Source organism: Festucalex cinctus, chromosome 12 (genome assembly GCF_051991245.1).
Source record: "Festucalex cinctus isolate MCC-2025b chromosome 12, RoL_Fcin_1.0, whole genome shotgun sequence".
NCBI classification, from domain to species: Eukaryota; Metazoa; Chordata; class Actinopteri; order Syngnathiformes; family Syngnathidae; genus Festucalex; species Festucalex cinctus.
Window position 1 is genome coordinate 15885716 of NC_135422.1, and position 25924 is coordinate 15911639.

Below are 25924 nucleotides of genomic sequence, written 5' to 3' on the forward strand. Positions count from 1 at the left end.
TTGAAGGAATATTTAAAAGTTTAATAAACAGTGCTTCATAAATCATTTGCCAAAAAACGTGGTAGAAAACAGAAGCAAATAAGTTACACGGTCCGTATAAAGCACTCGTCGTGATTCCATTTTGTCCAATCGTTAGTGTGAACCCCCTTTTACGAAAATAGCGTATAAAGTATGCAAACGTAGACCTTCATTCATGCTTTTTTTCCCCAAAAAAATATTGAGCTAAATGTGTTTTTTACAGCAACTTTTCTCCTGCGAGAATTTCAACAGACACTTCGAAATAAAACGTAAATATAAATTACATAGAGCAAACAGGAACAGTCTTCCATTTGTTTTGTTTTGTTTTGTCATCAATACATACACATACACGCAATCACACTGTGTGCATAGACCCAAGGTCATCTTGTGGCCCTGTTGCCATAGCAACAGAGTAAGAATCTGGGGCCAGGAGGGTTTATTGAGCTTAAGAGAAAACATCCACCATCCTCACATATAGTGAAATGTGTGTTCGGGGTACTCCAAATGTAAATTACGTAAAATTTGTAATTTTTCTCATTTTTAACCCCCATCTGTTAGTTCGCACCTTGGATCCCATCAACCCCTCCCCCCAAAAAAATAAATAAATAGCATGGCAATGAACCAAGCAAATTGAAAATAACGGAAATTAGATAAATATATGTCAGTGAGTTGCGAATGGAGTCATCCATACATCCACACAATTGGGGGGTTTTCATCCATCTTGGATGGGTCAGAGACACGTCCCACCGTCCTCACATGGGGGGAACCAAAACAACTCCAGCGAAGTCTTTTGTGTTTGTTGCGCTCCATCTATTGCAGGCCTGCCCTTTTTTTTTTTTTTTTTTAATTCTTCACAGAAACCAACAGGCTGCCGTCCTATCGGTTGAAATAAATACAAAAACAGGAAGCTGAACACGCTCAAAATAATCATCATAATCAAAACGAACGAGACAAATATAAACACAACAGGAACCGTAAAGTGGCCACACAAGACAGAAGGAATTACAATACCATGTATATGTGCAGTTTTTTTAATATGTATATATTTTTTGATTGTCAAAAAAGGCATTGACGCTCCCAAAAACGCTAGAGTGCAACAACAGCGCCACCTGCCTGTCAAAAGGTTCTGTCAAGGCAGGCAGGGGCGAAAGCCTGGTGATGGCTGCGGGGTAGGAAAAAAAAAAAAAAAGTAGCGTGGCTTTTGATTGGAGGTTGCAGAGCTTCGAGAACACGCACGCACACACACACACATGCGCGCACAACACACACACGTCCCTGAAGGTGGCGCCGTAGTGAAGCGCGTCACTGCCAGTCGTCGTCGTCATTGTCCTCGCTGCCCGACGTGTTGTCGTCGTCGTCGTCGTTGCTGTCGCCGCCCGCCTGCGTGGTTCCGTTCTGCTGCCGGGCGGCCATGAAAGCGACAGCCTGGGCCTGGGCGGCGGCCTGGGCGGCGGCCTGGGCGGCGCGGGCGCGGTCCTCCGCCTCCTTCTGTCGCAGAGCGGCGGCCTTCTTCTCCTGCTCGGCGTGGCTCTTCATGTGAGCGCTGCGGCTCTTCACCTTGTAGAACACCCTGGTTGGCAAAGTTAGCGTATGAATATGCGAGTCATTTGACGACGCACGTGCAGTCTAACATTTTGCAAGGACATACATTGATGATGGAAAGTGGGATAGAGAAAGGTTCCCCAGGTTAGAAAAGTTAGCGTGCCAATATGTTAGTAACGGCACTATTGCTCATGTTTCTCAAAAAGTATGACATTTTGCTAGGATACAAACTTATGGGAAGTGGATAGAGTGAGGTTCCCCAACCTGTCAAAGTTTGCATGTTAGTAGTTGTAACTACATGTTGGCATTATCATATTTCTCAACAAGTATGACATTTTACCATAACGTTGAGGTTGGAAAGTGGAGATAGAGAGAGGTTCCCAAGACTGTCAAAGTTAGCACATTCACATGTTTGCTACATGTGAAAATGCTAATGTTTCTCAACTTGTACAAATAGCGTGACATTTTTCAAATATATATACAGACAGAAAGTGTATAGCATGAGGTTACCCAGGCTCGCAAAGTTAGCAGGTTAACAACTGTAACTACATTGACATTATCCTATTTCTCAACAAATATGACATTTTACCACAACATAGAGGTGGAAAGTGATTATAGAGAGAGGTTCCCAAGATTGTCAAAGTTAGCACATCAGATTATAAACCACTAGATGGAAAGTGGATAGAGCGACGCCCCCAAGACTGGCTAAGTTAGCATATCAGCTTGTTAAACACTAAATGCAAAGTGGATAGAGCGAGGTTCCTAAAGCTGGCAAATTTAGCGCATTATTTTGTATCACTTTGTTAGCCATTAGATGGAAAGTGGATAGAGAGCGGTTCCCAAGGCTTCCAAAGTTAGCATATCAATTTGTTAGACACTAAATGGAAAGTGGATAGAGCAAGGTTCATAATCCTGGCAAAGTTAGCACATCATTTTGTTAGCCATTAGATGGAAAGTGGATAGAGAACGGTTCCCAAGGCTGGCAAGTTAGTATTTGTTAGACCCTAAATGGAAAGTGGATTGAGCAAGGTTCCTAAAGCTGGCGAATTTAGCGCATTATTTTGTATCACTTTGTTAGCCATTAGATGGAAAGTGGATAGAAAGTTGTTCCCAAGGCTTCCAAAGTTAGCATATCAGTTTGTTAGACACTAAATGAAAAGTGGATAGAGCAAGGTTCCTAAGGCTGGCAAAGTTAGCGCATCATTTCCTTACCCATTAGATGGAAAGTGGATAGAGAACGGTTCCCAAGGCTGGCAAGTTAGCATATCAGTTTGTTAGCAACAAAATACAAAGTGGATAGAGTGAGGTTCCCAAAGCTAGAAAAATTAGCACATAACTTGTGAGTCACTCAGTGGTTTTCACATATTGACATGCACGTATTTGTCAACCAGTATCAGTAATCTACACTTTGTTTTATATTACTGAGCTCAAAACTTTCTGTCCTCTAAAATAAATGTACAAAAATAAACAATAAATCATATTGTAGTTAATACTCTGACTTATCCATGTAAGATTATTGACAAATAATTCTAGAATGCATTATGAATAATGAATCAATGACTGTTGACGGATGCAATTTGCAAAGCAGTCAATAAACTGTTGGACTTCCCACACGTCTCCTGTTGTCAGTTGCTAGGACACGGTTGGCAATGACAAGACAAAAAGTCTGTTGCATAAATCCCACGTGATGATTTAACGTGTTAATATGATGTTAAATATTCCGACCTGCCGCACTTCTTGCAGGGGAACTCTCCCTCGGGGCCACCAGCGCCACACTTGTTGCCCGTCGGGGGGCCCGTCCTGTGAGGGGGGCCGATGACGTGAGCAGGCGGTGGCGGTCGATCCCCGGCCGCGACGTCCTCTTGGGCCCTCATGATCACGACGCTGGCGGGCTGCGGACACGGAAACATTTAGTGTCGAAAAAAAATTGTTGACCTTGACATTAGGCAATAACTTGTAATGCTTCTGCTAGTCCACCAGGGGGCAGCAAGCATAACATGGCAATACATTCAGAACAGTCATTTCAAGCATTGCTGCCATTTCCCATGAGGCCGCGTGACTCAATATTTCAACATTATGAACAAAAAGAATAACGATAACATCTCGGGCTTCGTCCATTCTTTTATTCGTGACTCACATTCTCGGCGGACGGCAGCGCGTGCGGCGCCCTGGCGGGGCCGACGTCCTGTTTCCTGTCAGCTGATGAGCCTTCCCACTTCCTGCTGTCCTCCTCCCGCTGCTCCTGCAGTCGGTGAGACGCCTGCAGAGACGTTTGCGATCAAACGGCGAATCCCTCGGGCCGCTTTCAAATGAAAGTTGATGTTGGACGCTTGCCTTATTTTGCGCCTTCTCCTCTTCCTCGGTCGCCCGGCCGTCCGGAGACGCCGCCTCGCCGTAGATCAACGTCCCGTTTCGGCCGACTTTGACGTGCTTTTTGTACGAGTAGTAAAACTCGACGCACTGCGCCACCGTTTTGGTGCTCACCTGCAGAAAGAACCGGTAAAACGTTTACCGTTTTCAAGGTTTTGTTTTAGTTAACGTAAAAAAAAAAAAAAAGTTAAGGAAATGAAAGAAAAACAAAAATGCTTTTTTTTGGGGGAAAAAAAAACGTTAAAAAAAAATGTTAACGAAATAAAAATAAAAAAAAATGTTTTTTTGGATTTTTTTTTTTTTAACTACATATTATGTTTACAAAACTACCTGAAGCTATAATTATAGTGGAAACGTCCTTTGTTTTAGTCTTTGGTACCGTTATTAATTTAATGCAGATGATTTTAAATGTGATTTTAATTATATTTCTTGTGATATTAACCGGAGGAAGGACGTTTGAATGAACAGAGAGCCTGCTAGGTAAAAAAAAAATGTGTAACTTTTTTCATTTTACCATGGTGTTTATTAACTATTGCACTCTTAAAAAAACAACAACAAAAAAACTAATACTAAAACTAAACTAATAGTATACTATCTTTTAAATATTTAAAACGAATAAAAACTAACACAACCACCCTGACAACTAATTAAAATGAACTAAATTTAAAAAAACAAAACTCAAAATGAAATAAACAGTTAAAATGAAAATTCCAAAATTAGAATAACCGCCAAATTTTGTTTTTACATGGAAATGGCCGCTTTAACCAAAATGGTGGCATTCCCATGTTTTTTCAGCCATGGCTTCTTGAAACTTTTGTATATGCGCACTGACGATAAACACATCTTACAAATTTCATGTGCCAAGTGAAACGGTTCTCGGGAACAAATTCTTTTGACGGACCCCTAGATAGAAATAGTGAAAATGAGCCCAAAATGGCAGCTTTGAACTAAAATGGCGGACGTCCTGTGTCTTTTTGGACATGACTTCTTGAGACTTTTTTGTAGGTCAAATCATGATATACATGTCTACCAAGTTTCATGTTGCTATGGGAAACCGGATTTGGGGGCTGAATTTTCTTTGAAGGAAAATTGTCTGCTTGGAACCGAAATGGTTTGACACTTGCATACTTGCCTGTTTCTGCACCATGAAGAAATCCTTCTTGTAGGCGGCCATGCCTTTGTTGAACTGACGTCGCTCGGCCGCAGACCACTTGTCCGACCCTGACGGACACAGTCAAACGTTTAGCATCGGCATCCACCTAATTTCAAAACAGAACTTGATGATCTGCATTATTGATCTACAGATTTGACATTTCATAATACCCATCACCATCATCTATAAATAATTAGCTAATGAATGTGTGGCGCAGCGCGGGTCTCATTTTTGTCCACTTGGGGTCACCGTCTACACGTTGTTCAACAAAGTAAAGTGTCAATGTGTGAATTTGTCCAAATAATCTCAACTGCTTGACTACACTTTCCTCTCCAATAAAATTACTTTTTATACAAAATAAATCCATATTAAATTACTTTTGTATTATTATACATTTCAATTAATAATAATAATAATTATTATTATTATTATTACTATTATTATTATAATCATCATAAGTATCAATACTTTTATATTTAGTATTATTCAAAATACAAAATGATGTATAAAAAACAAAAACAAAAAAAAAAAAATATGCGGCATTGAACACATCAATCCAAACTGCTGTTTTGGTGAGCAAGAGATTTTCAGTTGTCAATGTCAATGTGTGAATTTGTGCAAATGTTCTCAACTGCTGATTCCACTTCCCTCTCCAATAAAATTACTTTTTATACAAAATAAATCCATATTAAAAATAGTTATTACGATAAATATTAATTAATTAATAATAATAAATATGAATACTTTTATATTTAGTATTATTCAAAATACTAAATTATGTAAAAAAATAAAATAAAAATAAAAAAACGTGGTATTGAATACATCAATCCAAACTGCTGTTTTGGTTAGCAAGAGATTTTCAGTTGTCAATGCCAATTTGTGAATTTGTACAAATGTTCTCAACTGCTGACTCCACTTTCCTCTCCAATAAAATTACTTTTTATCCAAAATAAAGCCATATAAAATTATTTTTTATTATTATAAATATTATTATTATTATTATTAATAATAATAATAATAATAATAATAATAATAAATATGAATACTTTTATATTTAGTATTATTCAAAATACTAAATTCTGTTAAAAAAAAAAAAAAAAAGTGAGTGAGTCTTTTCACCCAAATGACAAACCTGAGTAGTGGTAGTCGGACAACGAATGGGACTTGGGTAAGACTGGATTGCTCAGCATGAGCAGCGATAAAGCAGCCTGAAAAATAAACAAACAAACAAACAAACATGAATATGACCAATGGGATGCCCGATAAACTCCTGCTGTCTTTTTTTGCACCTTGCCCGACTGCTGCTGCAGAGCAGAGTGGGCGCCTAAACACGACACCAACCACCACCACCCCCCCGCGCCCTTACTGTTGCTCTCTCGCGCTTTCGCCGTTTCCATGACAACGCTGGAGCGATGCTGCTCGCTAGGGCCTGGAATCTCAACCTGGCGCTGCCACAAAACACGCCAAGAGAGTCGGGCCTCAAGCGTGCACACGTTGAAACTGTTTTGAGTCTTAGAAATGATGACTGAGTATTTGAAGCCAAGGTTAGAGTTTCAAATTATTCTTCAATCCTGGATTTGTGTTTCAAGATTGGGTTAAGACATCAAGCCTGAGTTTTTTTTTTTTTTTAACTAGAGTCACAGGGTTTTAAAACGGGTTATGAAGACATGGTTAGGTTCTCAACTTAGGGTTTGAAAACAACATTAAAATTATGGTTTCAAAACAGTGTGATGGTTTCAAATTAGGGTCTCGGTTTCAAATTAATATTTCAAGCCAAAGTTAGAGTTTCAAATAAAGGTTTCAAGCCTGGGTTTGTGTGTCATTTTTTGGTTTTGAAGATAACGTTAAGGTTTCAAATTACGGTTTGAAGCCTTGGTTAGAATTTCAAAGAAAGGTTTCGAGCCTGGATTTGGGTTTCAAGATTGGGTTAAGATATCAAGCTGAGTTACTGCTTTAAAAAAAAAAAAGTTATACGGTTTTAAACTGGGGTTTGAAGCCAGGGTTTTAGTTTCAAATTAAAATGCAGGTTTTAAAACAGGGTACGAAGCCAAGGTTAGATTCTCAACTCTAAAATTATGGTTTCAAAATAGTGAGATGGTTTCAAATTAGGGTCTAGGTTTCAAAGTAATATTTCAAGCCAACGTTAGAGTTTCAAATGAAGGTTTCAAGCCTGGGTTCGTGTGTCAATTTTTGGTTCTGAAGATAGCGTTCGGGTTTCAAATTAGGGTTTGAAGCCTTGGTTAGAATTTCAAAGAAAGATTTCAAGGTTTCAAGCCTGGATTTGGGTGTTCAGTCTGGATTAAGAAATCAATCCTGAGTTACTTTTTCAAACAAGGGTTATAGGGTTTTAAACGGGGGTTTGAAACCCAGGTTTAAAACAGGGTATGAAGCTAAAGTTAGGGTTTCAAATTAAAGTTTGAAACCAAGATTAAAAACTGTGGTTTCAAAACAGTGAGATGGTTTCAAATTAGGGCCCAGGTTTCAAATTAGTATCTGAATCCAAGGTTAGGGTTTTAAATTAAGGTTTCAAGCCTGGTTTTGTGTGCCAATTTTGGGTGTGAAGCCTTGGTTTGCATTTCAAAGAAATGTTTCAAGCCTGGATTCGGGTGTCAAATTTGGCTCCAGCATTAGGGTTTCAAATGAAGGCTTCAAGCCTGGTTTAGGGTTTCAAAACCCTGTTAGGATATCAAGCCCGCGTTACTTTTTCACACAAGGGTGAAAGGGTTTCAAATTTGTGTTGAAAGGCAGGTTTGGGCTTTCAAAGCAAACGCCAAGTGTAGCCGAGCATCTGGCGCTCACCATGATGTCGCCGTTGCACTGGTGCAGACAATGGTGGGCCAGCTCCTGGTTGCTGCCTCCTCCGCACAAAGCGCTGGAACATGCCAGGTGCATCAGGTCTTTGACTGGCGGGAAAGGGACAAAGACGCTTTACGACCTCGCAGTGGGGGAGGGCTCCCCCTATAGGCTGACTTTTCCAGGAGTTACCTCTTTTGTGGTAGTCCACCTTGTCCTCCAGCTGGGCCAGGGGAGCCCAGACCAGCTCCGCTCCGTGGGTGTCCAGCTCCAGCAGGGAGCGCGGCCTCAGGTCCGGCACCTCCGCCTGGTACTGCCAACCCATATTGATCCGTCTGGCGGAACGAGACACGCAAACGGGGTTTGCTTCGTTTCTATTGTGCAAAGTGCATCATTTCTGCTCATTTCTAGTGCGCAAGGGCGGCGGTTGTCAGTGCTGGCCTTGCAATTTCAACACGACTCAATGAGGATGGCTCATGATTCAGATGGCTGATATGATTTGGATAATTGCCTGTGGAGTGTGCGTGTGCGTGTGTGTGCGCGTTTCCACTCAAAGTAGGAAAACACTCACGGCTCAATGCTGACTGGAGTGGGCTCGCTCACTGCAGACAGAACCGGAGGTGTCATGTCGCAGCTACCTGCGCCAGGAACAAAAGCGGTTCAAATTCGGGTTCAAAATGATCGAATCATTTCAAGACAGGGAAGTTCTCAAGTCTGGTTTGGGGTTCCAAATAAATGGTGAAGATTGCACAGAAGTTTTGAGTACAGGGTTAGGTTTGAAATTCAGACAGCAAGCCTCAGTTTGGGTTTCAAACAAGGTTTAGGTTGACAAAATTAGGCTTTGAAGCCTGGGTTAGAGTTAAAAAAAAAAGGTCTCAAGCCTGGTTTATGTTTTCAAACATGGGTTAGGATTTACATTTAAGAAGCCAGTTGTATTGTTTCATATTCATGGTTTAACCATGGGTTAGGGTTTCAAATCAAGGGTTAGGTGTTAAGCCATGCTAGGGTATTAAATGAGTTTGAAATATATAAAGGTTGAAGCCAGGGTTCCAATTGTAAATTAATTTTTCATTCCAGGGTTTGGGTTTGAAATTAAGGTTACAGTTTCCATTTTGGCTTTCAAGACAGGATTAGGGTTTCAAGTCTGAATTAGGGTTAGTTAGGGTTACAGTTTCAATTTCGGCTTTCAAGATCAAATTAAGGTTTCAAACGAAGGCTTGAAGCCTCAAGTCAAGCTTTTAAACCATTGTTATGGTTTCAAAATTAGGGTTTCAGGCAAACTTGGGGTATTGTGCTCAAACAAGGGTTTCAAAATTCGGTTTTGAAGCCATGGCTACAGTTTCAATTTAGGTTTTCAAGATATGCTTATACGGTTTCACATGCAGGTTTCACACCCTGATTAAGGTTTTCTAATTAGGGTTTCAAGCCGAGGACTTTAAGGTTGCAAAAGAGAGTTTCTAGCCTTAGTCAGGGTTTTGGTTTCAAAATTAGTGTTTCAAATTATAGCTTCCAGATGTAGTTTGGGTTTCAAGCCTGGCTTAGGGTTTAAATCACAACTTTGTTGTCACCAGTGACATTTTCTTGTTTGTTTTTCGTACTTGAGCAGAGGAGGCTGCGCGTAGCTGACTTGGGCGTGACGGACGGCGGCCCCCCGGCTGCCGCCGCCGACAGGAAGGTGGAGAAGTAGAGTCCGGAGCCCTCGCGCACGGGGCTGAGGATGGGCGGCGGCGTGTAGGGCGGCACGGCCAGCGGGTTGTCGGCCAGGCGGACGGGCGAGCGCAGGTGGCTCTGGTACGGCGTGACGGCCGAGTAGACGGCGGCGGGCGGTGCCATGAAGGCGCCGGGCTTGGGCGGCGGGATGAAGAGGGGCTCGGGCCGGGGGCGCCGCTTCAGCTTTTTCACGTCGTCGTCCGCCGGCATGCCCTCGCCGTTCTGACACAAAGGAAACAACATATTCAAGTGCTTTACCAACGTCTTAAAGGAACAGTACATGCTTTTGTGAATTAGAAAAGAAAATACAAAGTTCAAGGGTCAAATTTGGAACAGAATGACCACATTTCTTGGGACTGTAGCCCAGCGCACATCAGAGGATTAAAGCTCACAATCAAACTCATAATGTAAACGTCACATTTTATAATAATTAGTATTTTTTGTTTGTTTAAATTTGATTTTGAACAATTTCTTATTTTATTTATTTTTTTATTTTAATTTTTGCTATGGTAACTTTTTGTTCCATTTGTACGATAATATAAATGTATGATTATATTTTTTAAATTATAATTAGATTTTTAATTTAAAAATTTTTTAAACTTTTATTATTATTATTTTTTTTTTATTTTATGGTAAATTTATATTTTCAATTGTAAAGTAGCTACTACAAGTAAATGTGTTAAGATTTTTTTTATTTATAATTTAATTATTTGTAGTTTTATTTTTTACTATGGTAACTTTTTGTTCCATTTGTACGATAACAATATAAATGTATTATTATATTTTTTAAATTACGTTTTGATTTTGATTTTAAACTAAATTTTGTTTAACTTTATTTATTATTATTTTTCTAATTTTATGGTAAATTTATATTTCCAATTGTAAAGTAGCTACTCCGAGTAAATATGTTAAGATTTATTGTATTTGTACTTTATTTAATTATCTTTATTTACAGTTATGTTTATTTTTAAACTTTTAACAATATGTCGATTTTTATTTGTTTTAACATTACTTATTTTTAACTTAATTCATTTCCATTGAGTTTTTGTTACATTAGTTTTCCACTTTTAGAACAACTAACAAATAGATTGCGTAATCACATGACTTTAAATTTTATGTATTCATTTATGACATTTTTCCACATTTACAGCGTCTCAACTCGAACCGACAAATAAAAGTTGTATTCGGGTTTTTTAGTGCTATAAATTCATTTTATTTTTATGTATGAAAATGTAACAGTTAACTTTTTATAGTGTTCATTAAATAAAAATACTTTGGTTTTATTGTGAATATATTTTACTGTTATGATAACATTTTTTAATATTTTTAAAATTATGAATATGATTTATATGCTGTCATTAGTTTTTACTTAATTTTCTTACGTTCCTAAATTATTTACACTTGTTAATAAAGTTAAAATGTGACATCAAATTTAGAATAATGGGCTTTTATGGCTACGTTATACGTTGTAATATTTCCTGTAGGAAAATAGAAAAATGTACTTCCACTATGCTTAAAAAAATTAAATAAATAAAAAACAAAAAAAGTTGCAAGTTGCCAGTCGTACGTACCTGCTCCGAGCCCTCCGTCAGCGAGCTCCTGAGCGAGCGGCGCCGAGTGACGATGACCGACGGCTTGCGCTCGGCGCCGCTCATCTCGGGCGGGTCGGCCGGCCGGGGCGGCGGTGGCGGCGGCGGCGGCCAACCGGGTGCCGCCACCGCGGCGTCTCGGTCGCCGCACGACGACAGGTCCAAACGGCGCACTGGCACCGACACGGGGATGACGAGCGGGAGCAGGCCGTCGTCCCGCGACCGCTTGGCGTCGGGGCCGCCCGGATGAGAGGGGCCCCAGGGCCTGTGAGGCTCCTGAGGGAACAGGACACAGGAGGTTAGGAAAAAGTCAAGGAATTATATTGAGAAAAATTATAATTGAGAAAAAAAAAAAAAAAGAGAGAGCGATGATGTTGAATCGGTAAGACTGCCGAATGAACGATTCTGATTTCTCTCTCTCTAAAAAAATAAATACTTAAAAAAAAAATAAAAAAATAAATCACTAAAAATAATCAGGAGTGTGCAGACCACATATTAAAAGATCATTTTACTTAACAGGGCTGTGCAATTAATCGAAATTCAATTACAATTTCAATTATTACACTCCACAATTACAAAATCAGCATAATCATTAAAAAAAAGATTATTAATACAAATTTTTGAGTTGTTCATTTTTTTTTTAAATTTTAAAATAACTAATTTAATACATTTTGTTTCATGCAAAAAGAAATTGCATAATTATAGTGTTTCAAAGAATTGTATTTGTCTTAATATGTTTTTTATTTGTTTTTGTACGCTTGAATATTTTCTTGTTTTGCCCCCCCCTCCAAAAAAAAGATCGTCCTACTGCACAGTGCTACACTCAAACTTCAAGTTTTTGCCAACATAAATAAATAAATAAACAAACAAATAAACAAATAAATGAATAAATAAATATTATTATAAATTCTGTTTGGTCCAAAAGGAACTTACATAATTGTAGTATTTCTTTTTTTTTTTTTAATGTCTTAATATTTTTAAATGCTAAAACATTTTATTGTTATGTACCAAAAAACAATTGTGATTTCAATTATTGCTAAAATAATTCTGATGATTATTTTTTCCATAATTGAGCAGCCCTATTACTTAATTAAAAGGTGATGTATTAAAGTTTTTTTTTATTATTATTATCGTTTACAAATATTGTGTCTGTACTGCCTAATTGTGATTTTTTTTTAATTTATTTATTTATTTATTTTTTTTCATTTAAATAAAAAAAATACTACATTCCACTAGCTGATTTGCCCATCAACATTTGCTGGTGTCAAAAATCGTTTTAACCCAAAAATAAATAAATAAATAAATACGATTTGATATATTTGTAACGTGTGGTTCGTTGGAAAACCCCAGCAACTACCCCCGAGTGGTGGTTGGTTGGTGGGGAGATATTTTGCTGAGCGCTGCATGAAGAGAGAGTGTGCGTGTGTTTGTGTGTGTTTTGAAAGGGGGGCGGGGGGAGGGCAAGTGAGGTCAAGCTGGAGTTTCTCTCCTTTGATGGATAGGGGAGGGGTTGGGGGGGGCGGTGCAGGCATGTAACCAAACACACGGTTTGTACGAGATGTCAGCAGGCAAAATGTAGGTCACGTCGAGTTCCACTGACTCAGTGTTGTTTAGCAACTTGTTGCGCAATCACCGCGCATGACTCTGCATGATACCGGCCGCGACGGGACGGGATCCTGTCTGTGTTGATTGAGCGTCCATTTTTGTACACATGGATGCCGTTTTTTGTCCAGCGTTTGTCTTGAACTAAGACCAGGTACTACAAATTTAAGTGCCAATCTGTATTATTTACTATTAATTTCAATAGTATGCAAAAAAAAGTTTATATATATATATATATATATATATATATATATATATATATATATATAAAATCGTAGTTCTCGTAATCACTAATAATACAACATAGGTCACACTGCATCTTACAGGAGGCTAACATGTTTCGCCGCCATTTTTCTGCTACAGACGGAGAAGAACTGAGCGAACGTAATTAGCCTCTGTGGTGGTGCTTGCAGGTAGTGTCGGACCCAATATGGCAACTGCCATGATTCTTTCTCTGCTTTTCTCTCGCTATCTTTTGCTAGCTTCTCCCACTAGCCCCTTGTTAGCAGCTCCAGCTAGTTCTAGCTAGTCACTGTTGCTCACCGCTCCCGCTGCTCCTGCTCACTCTAAATAATATTTGGTCATAATTATTGGTAACCTTGCGAAATTGGTCTCTCTGAGGCACCATAGTGCGTGTTTACCTCAAAATTGTGGCATTCTATTAGTTCACCACTAGATGTCATTAAATAATACACACTGTCTCTTTTAGTTTTGTCTTCATTCAAACAAAATTGTGGTTAGTTACAAGTTCACAACTAACTGATCTAGGGATGGGAAGAAAAAAAGTCAAGCAAGTCGGATAAATCGACTTTAAAAATCATGAATTATATTTTGAAAACATAAGACGTCCATGTTTTATACACTGACTTTTTTTTTTGCAGAGGCACGCAGTATTGCAATGGCGGCTGTGATGTTATCTTTATTTCTTGTTTTAGGGCACAATCTAGAGGTTGGACAAAAATATAAAACCTGCCACTCGGTTTTAGGTGTTCATCACTGAACCAGTAGAGGGCAGTCATGCACTAACGGTGCCCAGAAGAAGACAGGAACAGGAAGTTATTGACCTCATGTAGCTAACAACTAGCTGCACTCTTGTTTACTCATGGAATAATCTGTAAGTGATTTTTAAGAGACTATTACATGTGTAATGTTGATATAATGTTGTATGTGTGAACTAAATGGTAGTTAATGGTTGTTTACATGAAGCGGTAATCGCTAGCGTGCTCATGCTAATCGCGATTGCTAACCATTTAGTATAGGCTAATTTCGTTGGTGTTTAATAATGCGTATGTATAGAAGATATTCCATTGATTTTTTTTTTATCAACTAAGGTTGGATGTAAATTTTATTGAGTGGATATAAGTACTCATAATTAATTAATTAATAGGATAATCAAGTGTAAAATGGCTCAATACTGACAGCGCTACAGTGATTTTGTAATGGTGATAATGATTTTTTCATCAAAATGTTAGAATTGCTCAGAAAACATTTAAGTGTGCTAAATGTGCAGAAGAACAAATCAGATATCAGAACGGGGGAAGACTTTAGACACCCCACAGTTCAGTACCTTGACGTCCTGTGACGGCAGCGTCTCCATCTCCGAGGCCTTCTGCGCGAGCGTTTCCAAGTTGACCTCCTGCGACACCCGCCGCCTCCGCCGCGGTGTGCTCTGGATGACCCCCGTCGGGGCGGCCATGACGTCAGCATCACCGCCCCGCGTGCCGTTCTGAGGACCCTGCATCGCCGGGTCGCCCGGGAAGGGGTTGTCGTCGGACGGCGCGCCGCCTTCCTTGGAGAGGCGGCGCGACCGACGCAGATTCTGCGTCTGGGACGGGGGATCCGGCGCGAGCGAGAGAAGAGACGGCGGCTCCAACAATTGCGGTTCTGGGGTTATGTCCTGGATGACGGGCTCCTGGGTTTGCGGAGGCTCCTGGGGGCGTACAAACTGCGGGTGGGAGTGCACGTTGGGGGGGTAGTAGTCGAGCACATGCTGGCTTTGTTGTCGCAACTGCTGATGCTGCATTTGGAGCTGCTGCTGCTGCTGGAGAATCATCTGCTGCTGCTGCTGGAGTTGTTGCTGGATGAGGTTCTGCCGCTGTAGCTGCGGCGCCTGCTGGGGGAGCTTGGCCTGCACTGAGTAGTTGGGCGGGTTGGGCAACCTGGCGTTGCCTTGAAAGCTTTGGTAGTAGGCGGGCAGGTGCTGCCGCGGCTGCCCGAAGGCCAACTGGAACGGCTGCAGGACGGAGGAGCTGCCCGCCGGGTGTGACGCGTTGTTCGGCTGCGGTTTCAGCGCCCCGGGTTTTAGAGTCTCCTGAAAGCTCTGGGACTGCTGCTGCTGCTGGTTCCACTCAAGGCCCCTTCCCTTAACGGCATCTCGGTAGAAGTCCGCCGTTGGGTTGGACCCCGCTGGCTGCTTGTCGCCAGCCTTGTCTCCAGTTTCTTGCATCGGTTTTACGAAGGTCGTCTGGTTCCTGGAGTCTGTCAAGTAGTTGGCGAAGTTCTGTCCCCAGTTGGCCGCAGTGGTCCAAGTGGCAGCTCTAAGCTGCTGCTGCTGCTGCTGCTGCTGCTGAGCGGACTCCTGGTGGGCCCACTTCATCGGCAGCGTCTGCTGATAGTGACCCTTGTTTTGGTCGCCCTTGTCCGGGCTGAAGATGACCGAGTTGAGGTACACGCGGTGGCCGTCCGGGTTAGCCCCCTCCGTTTTCCCGGGTTCGCCGCCGCTCTGGACGTAGTAGGACCCCTCTGTGTCCTGGCCGGGCTCCTTCATGCCTCCGGCGGGATCGGAAAAAAACGTGATGCGTTTCCCCGTTCGTTTTGCGCCAGGTTTCTGCTGGGCTGGTACGCTCATGGTAAGCATGAAAAAGCCGGCGTCGGGAAACAATCTTCAGTCGCACGGATTGATTTGTTCTGTCCCCTTTGATGAAGTCACAGAAGTGCAAGTCTAGACTACATCAAGATGAAAATGTCTTCCTCTTGCAAGACTGACGGGTTTTTTTTCCCTCTTTTATATGTGACACCCTGCGAGGAGAAAAATGAGTGAGATTTGGTCAAATACTTTTTAGTAACGTGCAAGACGCCCCCTTGGCCCCTCACTCAGGGACTCACATACCTCGCAAATTTTTGCACGTTCATGTAACCAGGTTAACGGTCATGTCATTTAGGAGTCCTCGGTCTGACCATCCCCAAAACTGAATCAGTAGTACCCCTGGGACAGTTAGAATAAATATCCCCCGACAGCAGTGTCTGTTTTCACACTAAAATGAGTGGACGTGTCATCATAATCATAACAGAATGCAAAAAAGTCTCAGGTCTAAAGTTAAACATTAAAAGCAGCCATTTTGGGCAAATTCCTAAACCTACTGCTAGACACTAGCCAGAGGTAGAGTTGCACAGTATTTGTTTACAATCATGTGGTTAGAGTGGGAGCCACTTTCACTTTCTGGCCCTTACCAAGAATGTTCTTTGTACTGTACTGAAAAATACAAATACATGTACCGCTACAACCCTACCTGACACTCTTGAGCATGTTTTTTAGGGTTTGAAAATACAAGGTGTTCCAAAATGGTTGACCCCATTGTAAATGCCCATATTTCAGAAACTCCTTGATGGATCTTAATGGAACTAAATACAATTTATGTTGAAGGTCATAAGTTTTATTGGTTAAATTTACAAAGAAAAGTACAAATATTTGTTGGTTCTATGACAGATTTTCATAAATGTTCAATATGAGTGACTCTGCACACCTCGTCGGTATTCGAGCTCGTGCCAAAAAGGGACTTTTTCTTGAAGTTTTTGGTGCCAAGACCTAATTTGTTTCGTAGTTGGTGCCTTCTTTGCAAAATTTGTGAAGAAGGCACGCTGCACTGTCTTCGGTGACTGAGTCCGAGCATACTCTTAACACATAAAATGCCTTTTCTTTTGAGGTGAACGGCATTGCTTAACCTGATAAGATAGAAATGCCAAACGTTACACACAAAAACTTGAAACGTTTCTACGCAACCTGTGAAAATTTGAGGTCATTCCAACGAAAATTGTGAAAATTATTGCCCCACGAAATGGGGTCAACCATTTTGGAACACCCAGAAGGACTAAGACATTTTCAGGCTCAAAACTATTTTACCAGAACAGAAATAGCTAATGATGCCCTTCGTTATGAATTTTCTACTCCGAAATATTGTGTAAATTGGCCTTAAAAGGCTTCTTTCTCCTGACCTCACTCTCACCGGCGCGGTTGCGCAAAAACCTGCCGTTTGCTTTCTCAACAGAAGAACAACAGAAGCACGGCTGAAAAGTATAGTCGGGTGTGCGAATATGGAGCAGAATGGGTGGGTGTTGCGTCATTAGTCACATGACACCGCGCGGTACAGAGCCCAACCTTGTGTTATTGGAACCTGGGGATTGGGAGGGTTGATCAATACTTTCTGGAAATTTTAAGAGACAATCCATGACACAATCGGCGATTCATGTTTGCCAAAATGTCCCTACGTAAAAAACAAAAAAAGGACATTTATATTCACATTCACACCTCTAGACAACTGCACAGAATCCAAATGAGAATTAAGAATGTGGGAGAAAGCCAGAGTCCCCGGGAAAAAAAAGCCCAAATCTCAGAGCTGTGAGGCAGACGTGCTTAGCAGTTCCCACTAGGGCACCGCGTCGCCCATTCACCAAAACTATCGGGTTTCAATAGCTTGTTTTCAGAACATGTAGTACTCCGACAAAGCCACAAAACAACTATGATGACTGTAATGTATCCATCCCATGGTGAGGATGAGGGACATTATTACAATGACTACTCCCGTTAAAATGATGATGATGAGTCGCAAACAACAATTCTAACTCACCAAAAAAACACCTCAAACCTTCACTGAGAACAAATAAAAAGAAATGGCTACACAGAGATTCCTCTGTTTAAGAGGACGTTCCATTACATCAGTGTTTCTCAATTCCAGTCCTCAGTTCCCGCTAGCCAGCCTGTTTTCCATGTATCCCAATTGCAACGCAGGTGAGGATCGTTATCAGGCTTCTCCAGAGCTGGCTGATTAGCTGTCATTGGAATCAGCTGCATTGGGAATTGGGAGACATGGAAAACAGGCTGGCTAGGGGGGCCTGAGGACCGGAATTGAGAAACGCTGCATTACTACACCAAGCTGAATGATTTTGATTTTTTTCCTCCCCTGATAATCATGCATTATTTTTTCAAGGTCCTCCACCAACGTATTCTTTTTTTTAACACAAGCAATAAATTGATCTATATCACAATAAATTACACGTAATAGGAAATATAGTTTATCGATTTCAATAAGAGTTGTTAACTTATTGAACACACTTTGTCTTTGGGCTGCTCGATTATGGAAAAAATAATAATCACGATTATTTTTGGTATTAATTGATCTGAACAACACAAAAACATGTTTAAACATTTGAAAATATAAAAACAAATAAAAAAAATTGAAACACTGTAATTATGTAAGCTCCTTTTGGACTAAACAAGATTAGTCACTTAAAAAAAAAAAAAGGTACAAATATATGATTTAATTTAATTTCATGGCCAACTTCCCAAAATTCTACCAAACAAATGTGGCATAAACAAAAGTCATTATTATGAAGTCGTGTCAGATTCTAGCAAAAATGCAAACGAATCTGTGGCTTTATCACTTCAACTTTTCATCGTTCATGAAGCAATGATGTAGTGCTGTATCAAATATTTTTAGAATCGATTAATCGACTAATCAGATTCATTTAATTTTGCATTAAAGTGTATTAAAAAAAGCATTTTATCGTGATTACTGTTTATTAACCATTAATCGGTGTTTATTTTGTACTTCATATTCATACAGGGATTTTTTTTATTTTTTTTTTAAAGGGGTACTGATGTAATAGGTTAGCGCTTCGGCCATTGTTTTCCAAAGTAAAAACAGATGTTTACAAATGTCTTATTTCGATTAAAGGGATACTTTACTTATTTAACCATTTTTAGCAGTCAAACGTTAATATTTTGCCTATAATAAATTTGATATTTTCATAATTTTTCATGTAGAATTAGTACCTTTAAGGATGACATCACAAGGGCTCAGGTAACCACTCACAGATCACCTGTTTTCTAGGTTTGGTCATGTGACATTCACAAGCTGAGCTGTGATTGGTTACCTGAGACCTTGTTGATCATTTTCAGTCGACAGCAAGTTGCAAAATGTGTTTTTAAAGGTACTAATTGTACGTGAAAAATAATGAAAGTATCAAATTAATTATAGACAAAATATTAACTTTTTATTGATAGAATAGGCTAAATAAGTAAGGTATCCCTTTAAACACTGAAGATAATCAGTCTTCTTTCATGAAGGACTACAGAAATCAGTGAACAATTACTGCTGATATGCTGAAATCAAAGGATTTGGACAATTTTGAATTTAAAAAATGGCTCCAAACGATTAATCAGTTGTGAAAATAGTTGTGGATTAATTTCATGATGAATTCCTTGTCAATTAATCGATTCATTTTGACAGCTCTACAATGATGTCAATATTTGAAGTTTTGGACTACACTTCTTGCACAATTTATTGTGACACTTATAAATGGATCAAATATACAAATATATGTCAAAATAAAGCCGACCAACCGACTAAAATGAAGCAGTTGTTTTTGTTGCCCAACTAGCCGCTGCCATTTGAAAACTGCATTCGATTTGAATTTTATTAATGGTTAGCCCTTACTACAGTCTATTGCTAACTTACGCTAATGTAGCATTCCTAGAGTAAATATTTGTATGGGAAAACACTTCTACACCAAAAAAATCTACAACAATCAAATAATCAATCTTGCACATAGCAGTTCCTTGCACGTGATTCATAAGCTCAAAAAGTCACATTTGGGAACCGGGTTGTTACCTGAACCGATTCACCAACCACTCGGCCAGTCCACTTTGCGACTCCGCATTAACTTTGATAGCTAAGCTTAAATGGCCAATGTGGTTTTTTTTTGGGGGGGGGGGGCTTTGATGTCCTTTGAAGAGCCAAGCCTCATAAAGGACGGGCCAATGAAAGTGAGCAGTTGCAAGTCATGATGAACATCTGAGCCAAAACAAAACGGCCCTGTGAGGACTTGACAGCCTGTCATGATTCCATCATCGCCATGGCAACCCTGTCACCAATATCAAAAACGATTCGGGTGTCCAGGTTTCTGAGCAGACGTTGGCAACGGTGCCCAACTTGCCGAGCGTTTGTGGTATTTAAGAAAATAATAATGAGAAATAAATCTCCATCTGGACCAGAGTAAATAAGTGAAAATGCGCCGATAAACACGCAAATTAATTTTACAGAGCAAATATGAATGTAAACACACTTCTCACGCTCTGCAAAAGCAATCAAGTTCACTCGCTGGACTGCCGTCTTGTTCACTTGAACATCAGAAGCAAACTGTGACTTACAATATTTGTAAATATGCAGTTGATAATAAGCGGTGTGTGGCCACTGTGGACTTAGCGAAAAGGCCGGCCATGTGACAAATCTAGGAGGTGACTGGCAATTGTCACCCTTACCCCGGCGAGGGGCTCCTTAAAATAGACTCGCTGCAGCTGTTGCTCGCTCCGAAAGCGAAAGCGAGCACATACTCCTTCCACACTCGTGCGTTCCCTGAGGACTGCAACGCCGTGTGATGTGCACTTCCTCCACAGCCTTGGAACCTCTGCCAAGGCTGCAGTCCACAATTCACATTTTGGGGTGAACGCTAGAGGTGGCAAGTAAGGATTTGACGATAACGGCAATATATAACTGTCACAATATATCGTCACAAACTCATTTGCTCCCAAAAACGTATAAATACGTTCTATTTTAAATGTTTTAAGTGTCCCAATGACGTAGTTATACGTTTTTTTGTTTTTGTTTTTTTAATGTTGCATATGAGCATACAGAAGGGCTTTGATGCAGCCTCTCAACTGCAAAAAAAACAAAAAAAACTGTTGAAGCAATGGTAGTTATTACAAAAACGGCCAGTAGATGGCAGCAGAGTATAAGAGATCAACTCAATTACTCACAATTCTCAATAGATTTGCGAATAATGATGAAACTTAGGTATATTCTGATGCTAATTGCTGCAAAACGGAAAGAGGTAGAAATATACTTTTTTGTCCCAATGAAAGAAGAGGTTTTAATCTTTCTTTTGGTATGTTCTATGTTTTTATAGCAATAGAACACAATATTCCGTGGGCCTTGCAGAATGAGTCAAAATCCATTAAAACAGTCGGGAGTGAAGGGAATTGCTTCTGTGAAAATGGCTTTATTTTAGTTGTTTTCATTAGTTTTAGTTAACTAAAATAACCTTGCAAACAACAATAAGAAAATTCCATTTTTCTTAGTCAATGAAAACAAGTAAACTGTGCAAAATGAGTGTATGCATGAAATACATAATGTGCATATAAGTGCAATACCATATTTCTATGGCATTTTATTGTATTATATTTGCTAATGGGGATGTAACAATAAGCACGATATTGTGAAATCGTGATAATAAAACTGCCACAATATCGTCGTTGTCATGTTCACAATATTTAAATGCAGTACGTCTGTTAAAAATGTCAGGTTGATTTCCATTTGTGCAGTTGTAGCACCCTCTGGTGGCTAGTTTTTTTGTTTTTTTTTAGTGCAATTTAAGTTTCATTAGGGATGTTTTGGCCCTTCTATGTTTAAAATCTACACTAATTGTCAGATGAAGGGGAGCATAATATGCCTGTGAAGCAAGTCAATATGTGGAGGAACTCAATGTGTGCGTGCATTAATAACATAATAATAATAATAATAATAATAATAATAATATAACATGATGTTATGTACAATAGCACAATATTGTTTTTTTTTTTAGTATCAGCTCTTTTTTTTTTTTTTTACAATATTGTGGCCTTTTGTAAATATCGCCAAACTCCCCACAATATCGTGATAATTATCGTATCATGAGCTTCATATCGTGATATCGTATCGTGACATTTGGATATCGTTACATCTCTATTTGCCAATGGAATATTTTATATTACCTGCACAAAGAAAAAAAAACTATACATAATGAATATTTTCTTAAATTCTTAAATAATACAGTATAAAGACTTAATCGTTTAAACTTATATTATGAATATGACTGTATATGGGGTCAGTTCTGACAGGGCCACACGTTACATGTAAAAGTCGAAAATCCTTTCAATGACGAGTGCAACGTGAAAGTCTCCTTTCCCTCCAATCTCGAGTTGCCATGACTCATATCCGACCCACATCCGAACTGTGTCACTTGAAGCGTGCAGAGAGTCAACGCAGCCTGCGTGCACGCACGCAGAGAGCCGCCTTTGCTAGCTTGCACACATCAAAGCCTTTTAGCAGCAACATCTTCATCTGAAGGTGGAAAGGTGGACGCTTGCACGAGCGTGCCAAATAAAACCATCCGTTTTTTGTTTTTTTTTCTGTAGCACTCATCGTCATTCGGCTCGAGGGTGAGAAAGTGTCTTTTGCAAGCAGACACCCTGGACTGGTCGCTTGTCAACTGCATTTGCAGGGCACGCATAGACATTCGAGATTCGAACCCACAACCTTGGAACTGTGACGTAAATGTGCACCAATTAAAAAAAATCAGTAGCTGGAGCATATACAAAATGACTTTTGTGCAAAAATAATAATAATAATACATAAACACGTGAAAATTAGCATTCAAAATCTTTGGAATGTGGGTGGATGCACGACGAGAACATGCAAAAACTCCATACAGGAAGCCCAGATTCGAACACCCCCCAACCTCACAACTGTGACGCAGGCGTGCTGACCACCATGCCAATTAAATAAATAAATAAATAAATAAATAAATAAATGCCTCAACACGCAGGGGAGCACCTAGAATAAACGACGGGCACCGTTAGCCGCCCTAATCCGATGGCAGAAGACCTGATTTTGCACGCGTGGGCTGCACAGAACCGACATACAAGCAGGAGACCCCCCACCTATTGTGGTAACAACAACAATAAAAACTGGAGGGGGGGATTATCCAGCTACGACAGCCAACCAAAACAATGCGATTGTCAACAAGGAACATGTCACATGTGCACAACTTCCAAGAACAACAACAAGATGGACACCACGCACGCACGCGCGCACACACAAGGCTCGTCGTCGTACTTACGTTCTATTACGAAAGCTCGGCATGTGGACGACGACGACGGTGACAGTCGTTCCGTCCGCATCGTGCAGAACCGCGGCGGCGGCGATGACTGCTGCGTTGCTTTGCCCGAGGTTGACTCATGCTAGGCGGCTGCTGACCTCACGCCTCTGAACCCCCCCCTCCTCCCTGCGCTTACAAGAGGCGGAGTTCCAAGTCAGTGGTTGGTAAACAACAACGCTAACCTGACGTGCTCATGTCGCTATTGCACACGATTGCGTGGACGATTGCACGAGTCGTAATCATTAAAACAAAAACAAACACACAAACAAACAAAAAACTGCCACTGCTATTTTTGCTGACTGGTTGCTTGTCTCGTGACAAGCATCCTCGCCCCGCCCCCTTTGTATTCCGGTGCCCTTAAAAGGGCACTTCCGGTGTGACAAGTCATTTACCGGGCAAGCTAGCTCACACAAAGCCTTACTGGAAATTCCGACACACACACTCACTTAGGACTCACATTCATAATAAACTGGACTAGGGAGAGGGAGTGTGGTCCTGAAGCTTTCACTTTCATTTCCTAATACCACCATGGTGGTATTTTCAGTTCATTCATTTGGCATTACTATCCATATTTGTAACCATTTACACTTCTGTGTTCGTTTGACATTACTATCCTTATTTCTATGCATTTAAAAAAATATATATAAATAAACTAGGTCCATTTGCTATGGTGCGTTAGTATGTCACTGCGCATGCGCGTAAATGTATGTTGCGCCACAGGTGTCAAGTTTGTCAACGATCAGGAAAAACTCGAACGGGGGTGGGAGGGAAACACCACAAAAATATAAAAACGACCCCCCCCCCAACTCCACTTCTAGCTGTAATAAAGTTGCTCAACTGTTATCATGTAATTCCTCCACAAGACGTCACTTCGTCAGCGTTTGTACGTCAGTGCGCATGCGCTAACAGACTCCTTTTGGGGGTATAAACTTACATTAAAATACACGTTAAAAACACGCAGTACTTACAGTTGGTTTGTTTAGATTCTTCCACGAGTTTGCTTCACCAACACTTCACGATGCTGCAAAAAATGGGACCTGCCATGTCAAATTCCTCCACAAGGCGTCACTCACGTCTCACAGTTATCAGAGCCGTAGATGGATGTCCATCGTTCAAGTGTCAACTGCGTGGTACTGGTGAGCCTCAAGGTAAAAGTCACATATCGTAGCAACTCGGTAGCTATTAAATCCACGCACACAAAAGTAGTGTTTTGATTCACAAATGTTGGTGAAACGGCGAATGACAAGCTCTGAAACATCAGCAGTTGCTAATGTTTGGCGAACCGTTGCTCGTGGGGAACGACGCAATTGCGTGCAAAGACGAACAAATTGCAAGATGGTACTCCCTTGCTACGAGTTAACATCGCACCTTCGCCTCCTCTAAACTGCCTGAAGAAATGTAATTTACTTTAAATGCAACATTTCATTCAATATTGTTTTTCTATCAACCTCGTTACAATTAAGATGTATCGCCTGTTTTTTTTTTTTTTTTTTTTAACGGAGATTAAGAGTCATTGATAAATACAAGCAAAAACGGATGTGTGAGGTCGAGTATTATCTCACATTGAACTTTTTACGATTCCGCAGCTTCAGAGTAGCTTGTTTGGTTTAGCATAATTTGCAAGGATGCTGGTGAAGAAAGTAGTCCTCAACTCCAGACCAGGTTCGTTCAACTTGATTTTTTTTTCATTTGCTGAAACGTCCCAGTTTTATCCGTTGCTGTTTTTCTAAGGGTCAAACGGAGTGCCAGATCCTGCAAACTTCCGCCTGGAGGAAGCAACTCTTGCACCTGGTTTGGAAGAGGAGGAGGTGCTCGTTCGGACGCTTTACCTTTCTGTTGACCCTTACATGGTACTTGAACACATGCATTTGTTTATCAGCTGGGAAATGTACGACTGACTGCACGTTTTCATCGGCGTCATGGCAATGGCAAAATCAAGATATAGCCACATGTTGCAAAAGTTTTGACCCGAGGTATGTGCTTCCAAACCACGGATGTTTTTATTTTTTTCAAGTATTTGTACCATGAAGAAGCTGGCTGTACATTTTTCAATCTCAGACATAAAGACCAGCCATATGACCTTGATCAGTGACTGCTATGTGGAATTCATTATAGCCTACCTGTTATAAAGACTCAAGGAAAATTCTTGTTTGGGTGAGGGGGGATGGGTGGGGGGTTAATAATAAAATAATAATAATATTAATGAGCTCAAATGAGTCTTTGCAGAAGCTAGCAATGATGCAGCGAGAAAGTCGGCTTGCATTGTGGAGTGTGGCAGCCATTTTGTGTCTAGTTGTAACCATGGCAAAGATAAACTACTATATGTGAAAGGCTGTTGCTAGTGAACTCACCCTGTTATTCATAATGAAAAGTGTGATTTTGCTTATTTCCATATTGCCGAGAATGTCTTTTTAGCCACGCGCCAATAACCAACAACTGCCTATTACTGCAACCAATGTAGAGATGCAGGATGAACGAAGACAGCGGCGTGGAGTATCTGACGGCGTGGAAGCTATCGGAGAGCGTGGACGGCGGCGGAGTCGGCGCGGTGCAAGCCAGCCGCCACCACGCCTATCGAGAGGGAGACGTGGTCACGTCTTTCACTTGGCCCTGGCAGACGCACGCGGTGGTGAAAGGAAGCATCCTGCAGAAGGTTGAAGCTATATTATTTAAAAGCAAAACAAAAAAAACAAAAAAAAACTCCTTTCTGATGATGATTAGCGTCCGTCCTCAATCCAGGTGAATCCGTCGTTGGTCAATGGCCACCTTTCCTACTTCCTGGGCGCAGTGGGCATGACGGGCCTGACGGCGCTACTGGGCATGAGGGAGAAGGGTCACGTGATCAGGGGAGCCAATCGGACGCTGGTGGTCAGCGGCGCCGCCGGGGCTTGCGGCTCTGTGGCCGGACAGATTGGGCGATTGGACGGTTGCGCCAGGTGTTCATCAAAAACGTTCT

At 40.7% G+C, this 25924-nt stretch overlaps 2 protein-coding genes across 10 annotated transcripts in view; one reads left to right on the top strand and one right to left on the bottom strand.

Moving 5' to 3' along the window:
- On the bottom strand, window positions 1–24730 carry mideasb (mitotic deacetylase associated SANT domain protein b). 5 transcript variants are annotated; one of them, XM_077538690.1, is made up of 13 exons: window positions 24531–24730; window positions 14345–15795; window positions 11158–11451; window positions 9475–9808; window positions 8448–8514; window positions 8069–8211; window positions 7883–7986; window positions 6216–6291; window positions 5063–5151; window positions 3895–4044; window positions 3698–3820; window positions 3286–3452; window positions 1–1588 (listed from the first exon to the last, which is right to left on the bottom strand). In XM_077538690.1, the coding sequence occupies exons 2-13, from the start codon at window positions 15632–15634 to the stop codon at window positions 1321–1323; spliced, it is 3105 nt and encodes a 1034-aa protein (XP_077394816.1). In that variant the 5' UTR covers window positions 15635–15795; window positions 24531–24730; the 3' UTR covers window positions 1–1320. The 5 variants fall into 5 exon arrangements, with proteins under 5 accessions (XP_077394816.1, XP_077394814.1, XP_077394812.1 ...); XM_077538688.1 differs by lacking the exon at window positions 24531–24730 and adding an exon at window positions 23937–24267; XM_077538686.1 differs by lacking the exon at window positions 24531–24730 and adding an exon at window positions 22930–23268.
- The window catches only part of ptgr2 (prostaglandin reductase 2), a 4143-nt gene continuing 2102 nt past the window's right edge, over window positions 23884–25924 (top strand). Inside the window, exons 1-5 of one of the 5 annotated variants that reach the window (XM_077538696.1) lie at window positions 23973–24630; window positions 24700–24776; window positions 24848–24941; window positions 25430–25621; window positions 25708–25904. In XM_077538696.1, the coding sequence (XP_077394822.1) occupies window positions 25439–25621; window positions 25708–25904 (380 nt within the window). In that variant the 5' untranslated portion in view covers window positions 23973–24630; window positions 24700–24776; window positions 24848–24941; window positions 25430–25438. Of the gene's footprint in view, window positions 24819–24847; window positions 24942–25429; window positions 25622–25707; window positions 25905–25924 lie in introns of all 5 variants that reach the window. The other 4 variants (XM_077538693.1, XM_077538692.1, XM_077538695.1 and 1 more) reach the window with 4 other exon arrangements.

Coding starts and splice junctions, on each gene's coding strand:
- mideasb (XM_077538690.1), bottom strand. CDS start 15,634: ATGCTTACCATGAGCGTACCAGCCCAGCAGAAACCTGGCGCAAAACGA. Junction 11,452..14,344: donor TGCCGTCACAGGACGTCAAG/GTACTGAACTGT, acceptor CTGTTCCCTCAG/GAGCCTCACAGGCCCTGGGG. Junction 7,987..8,068: donor GGTGGACTACCACAAAAGAG/GTAACTCCTGGA, acceptor CTTTCCCGCCAG/TCAAAGACCTGATGCACCTG.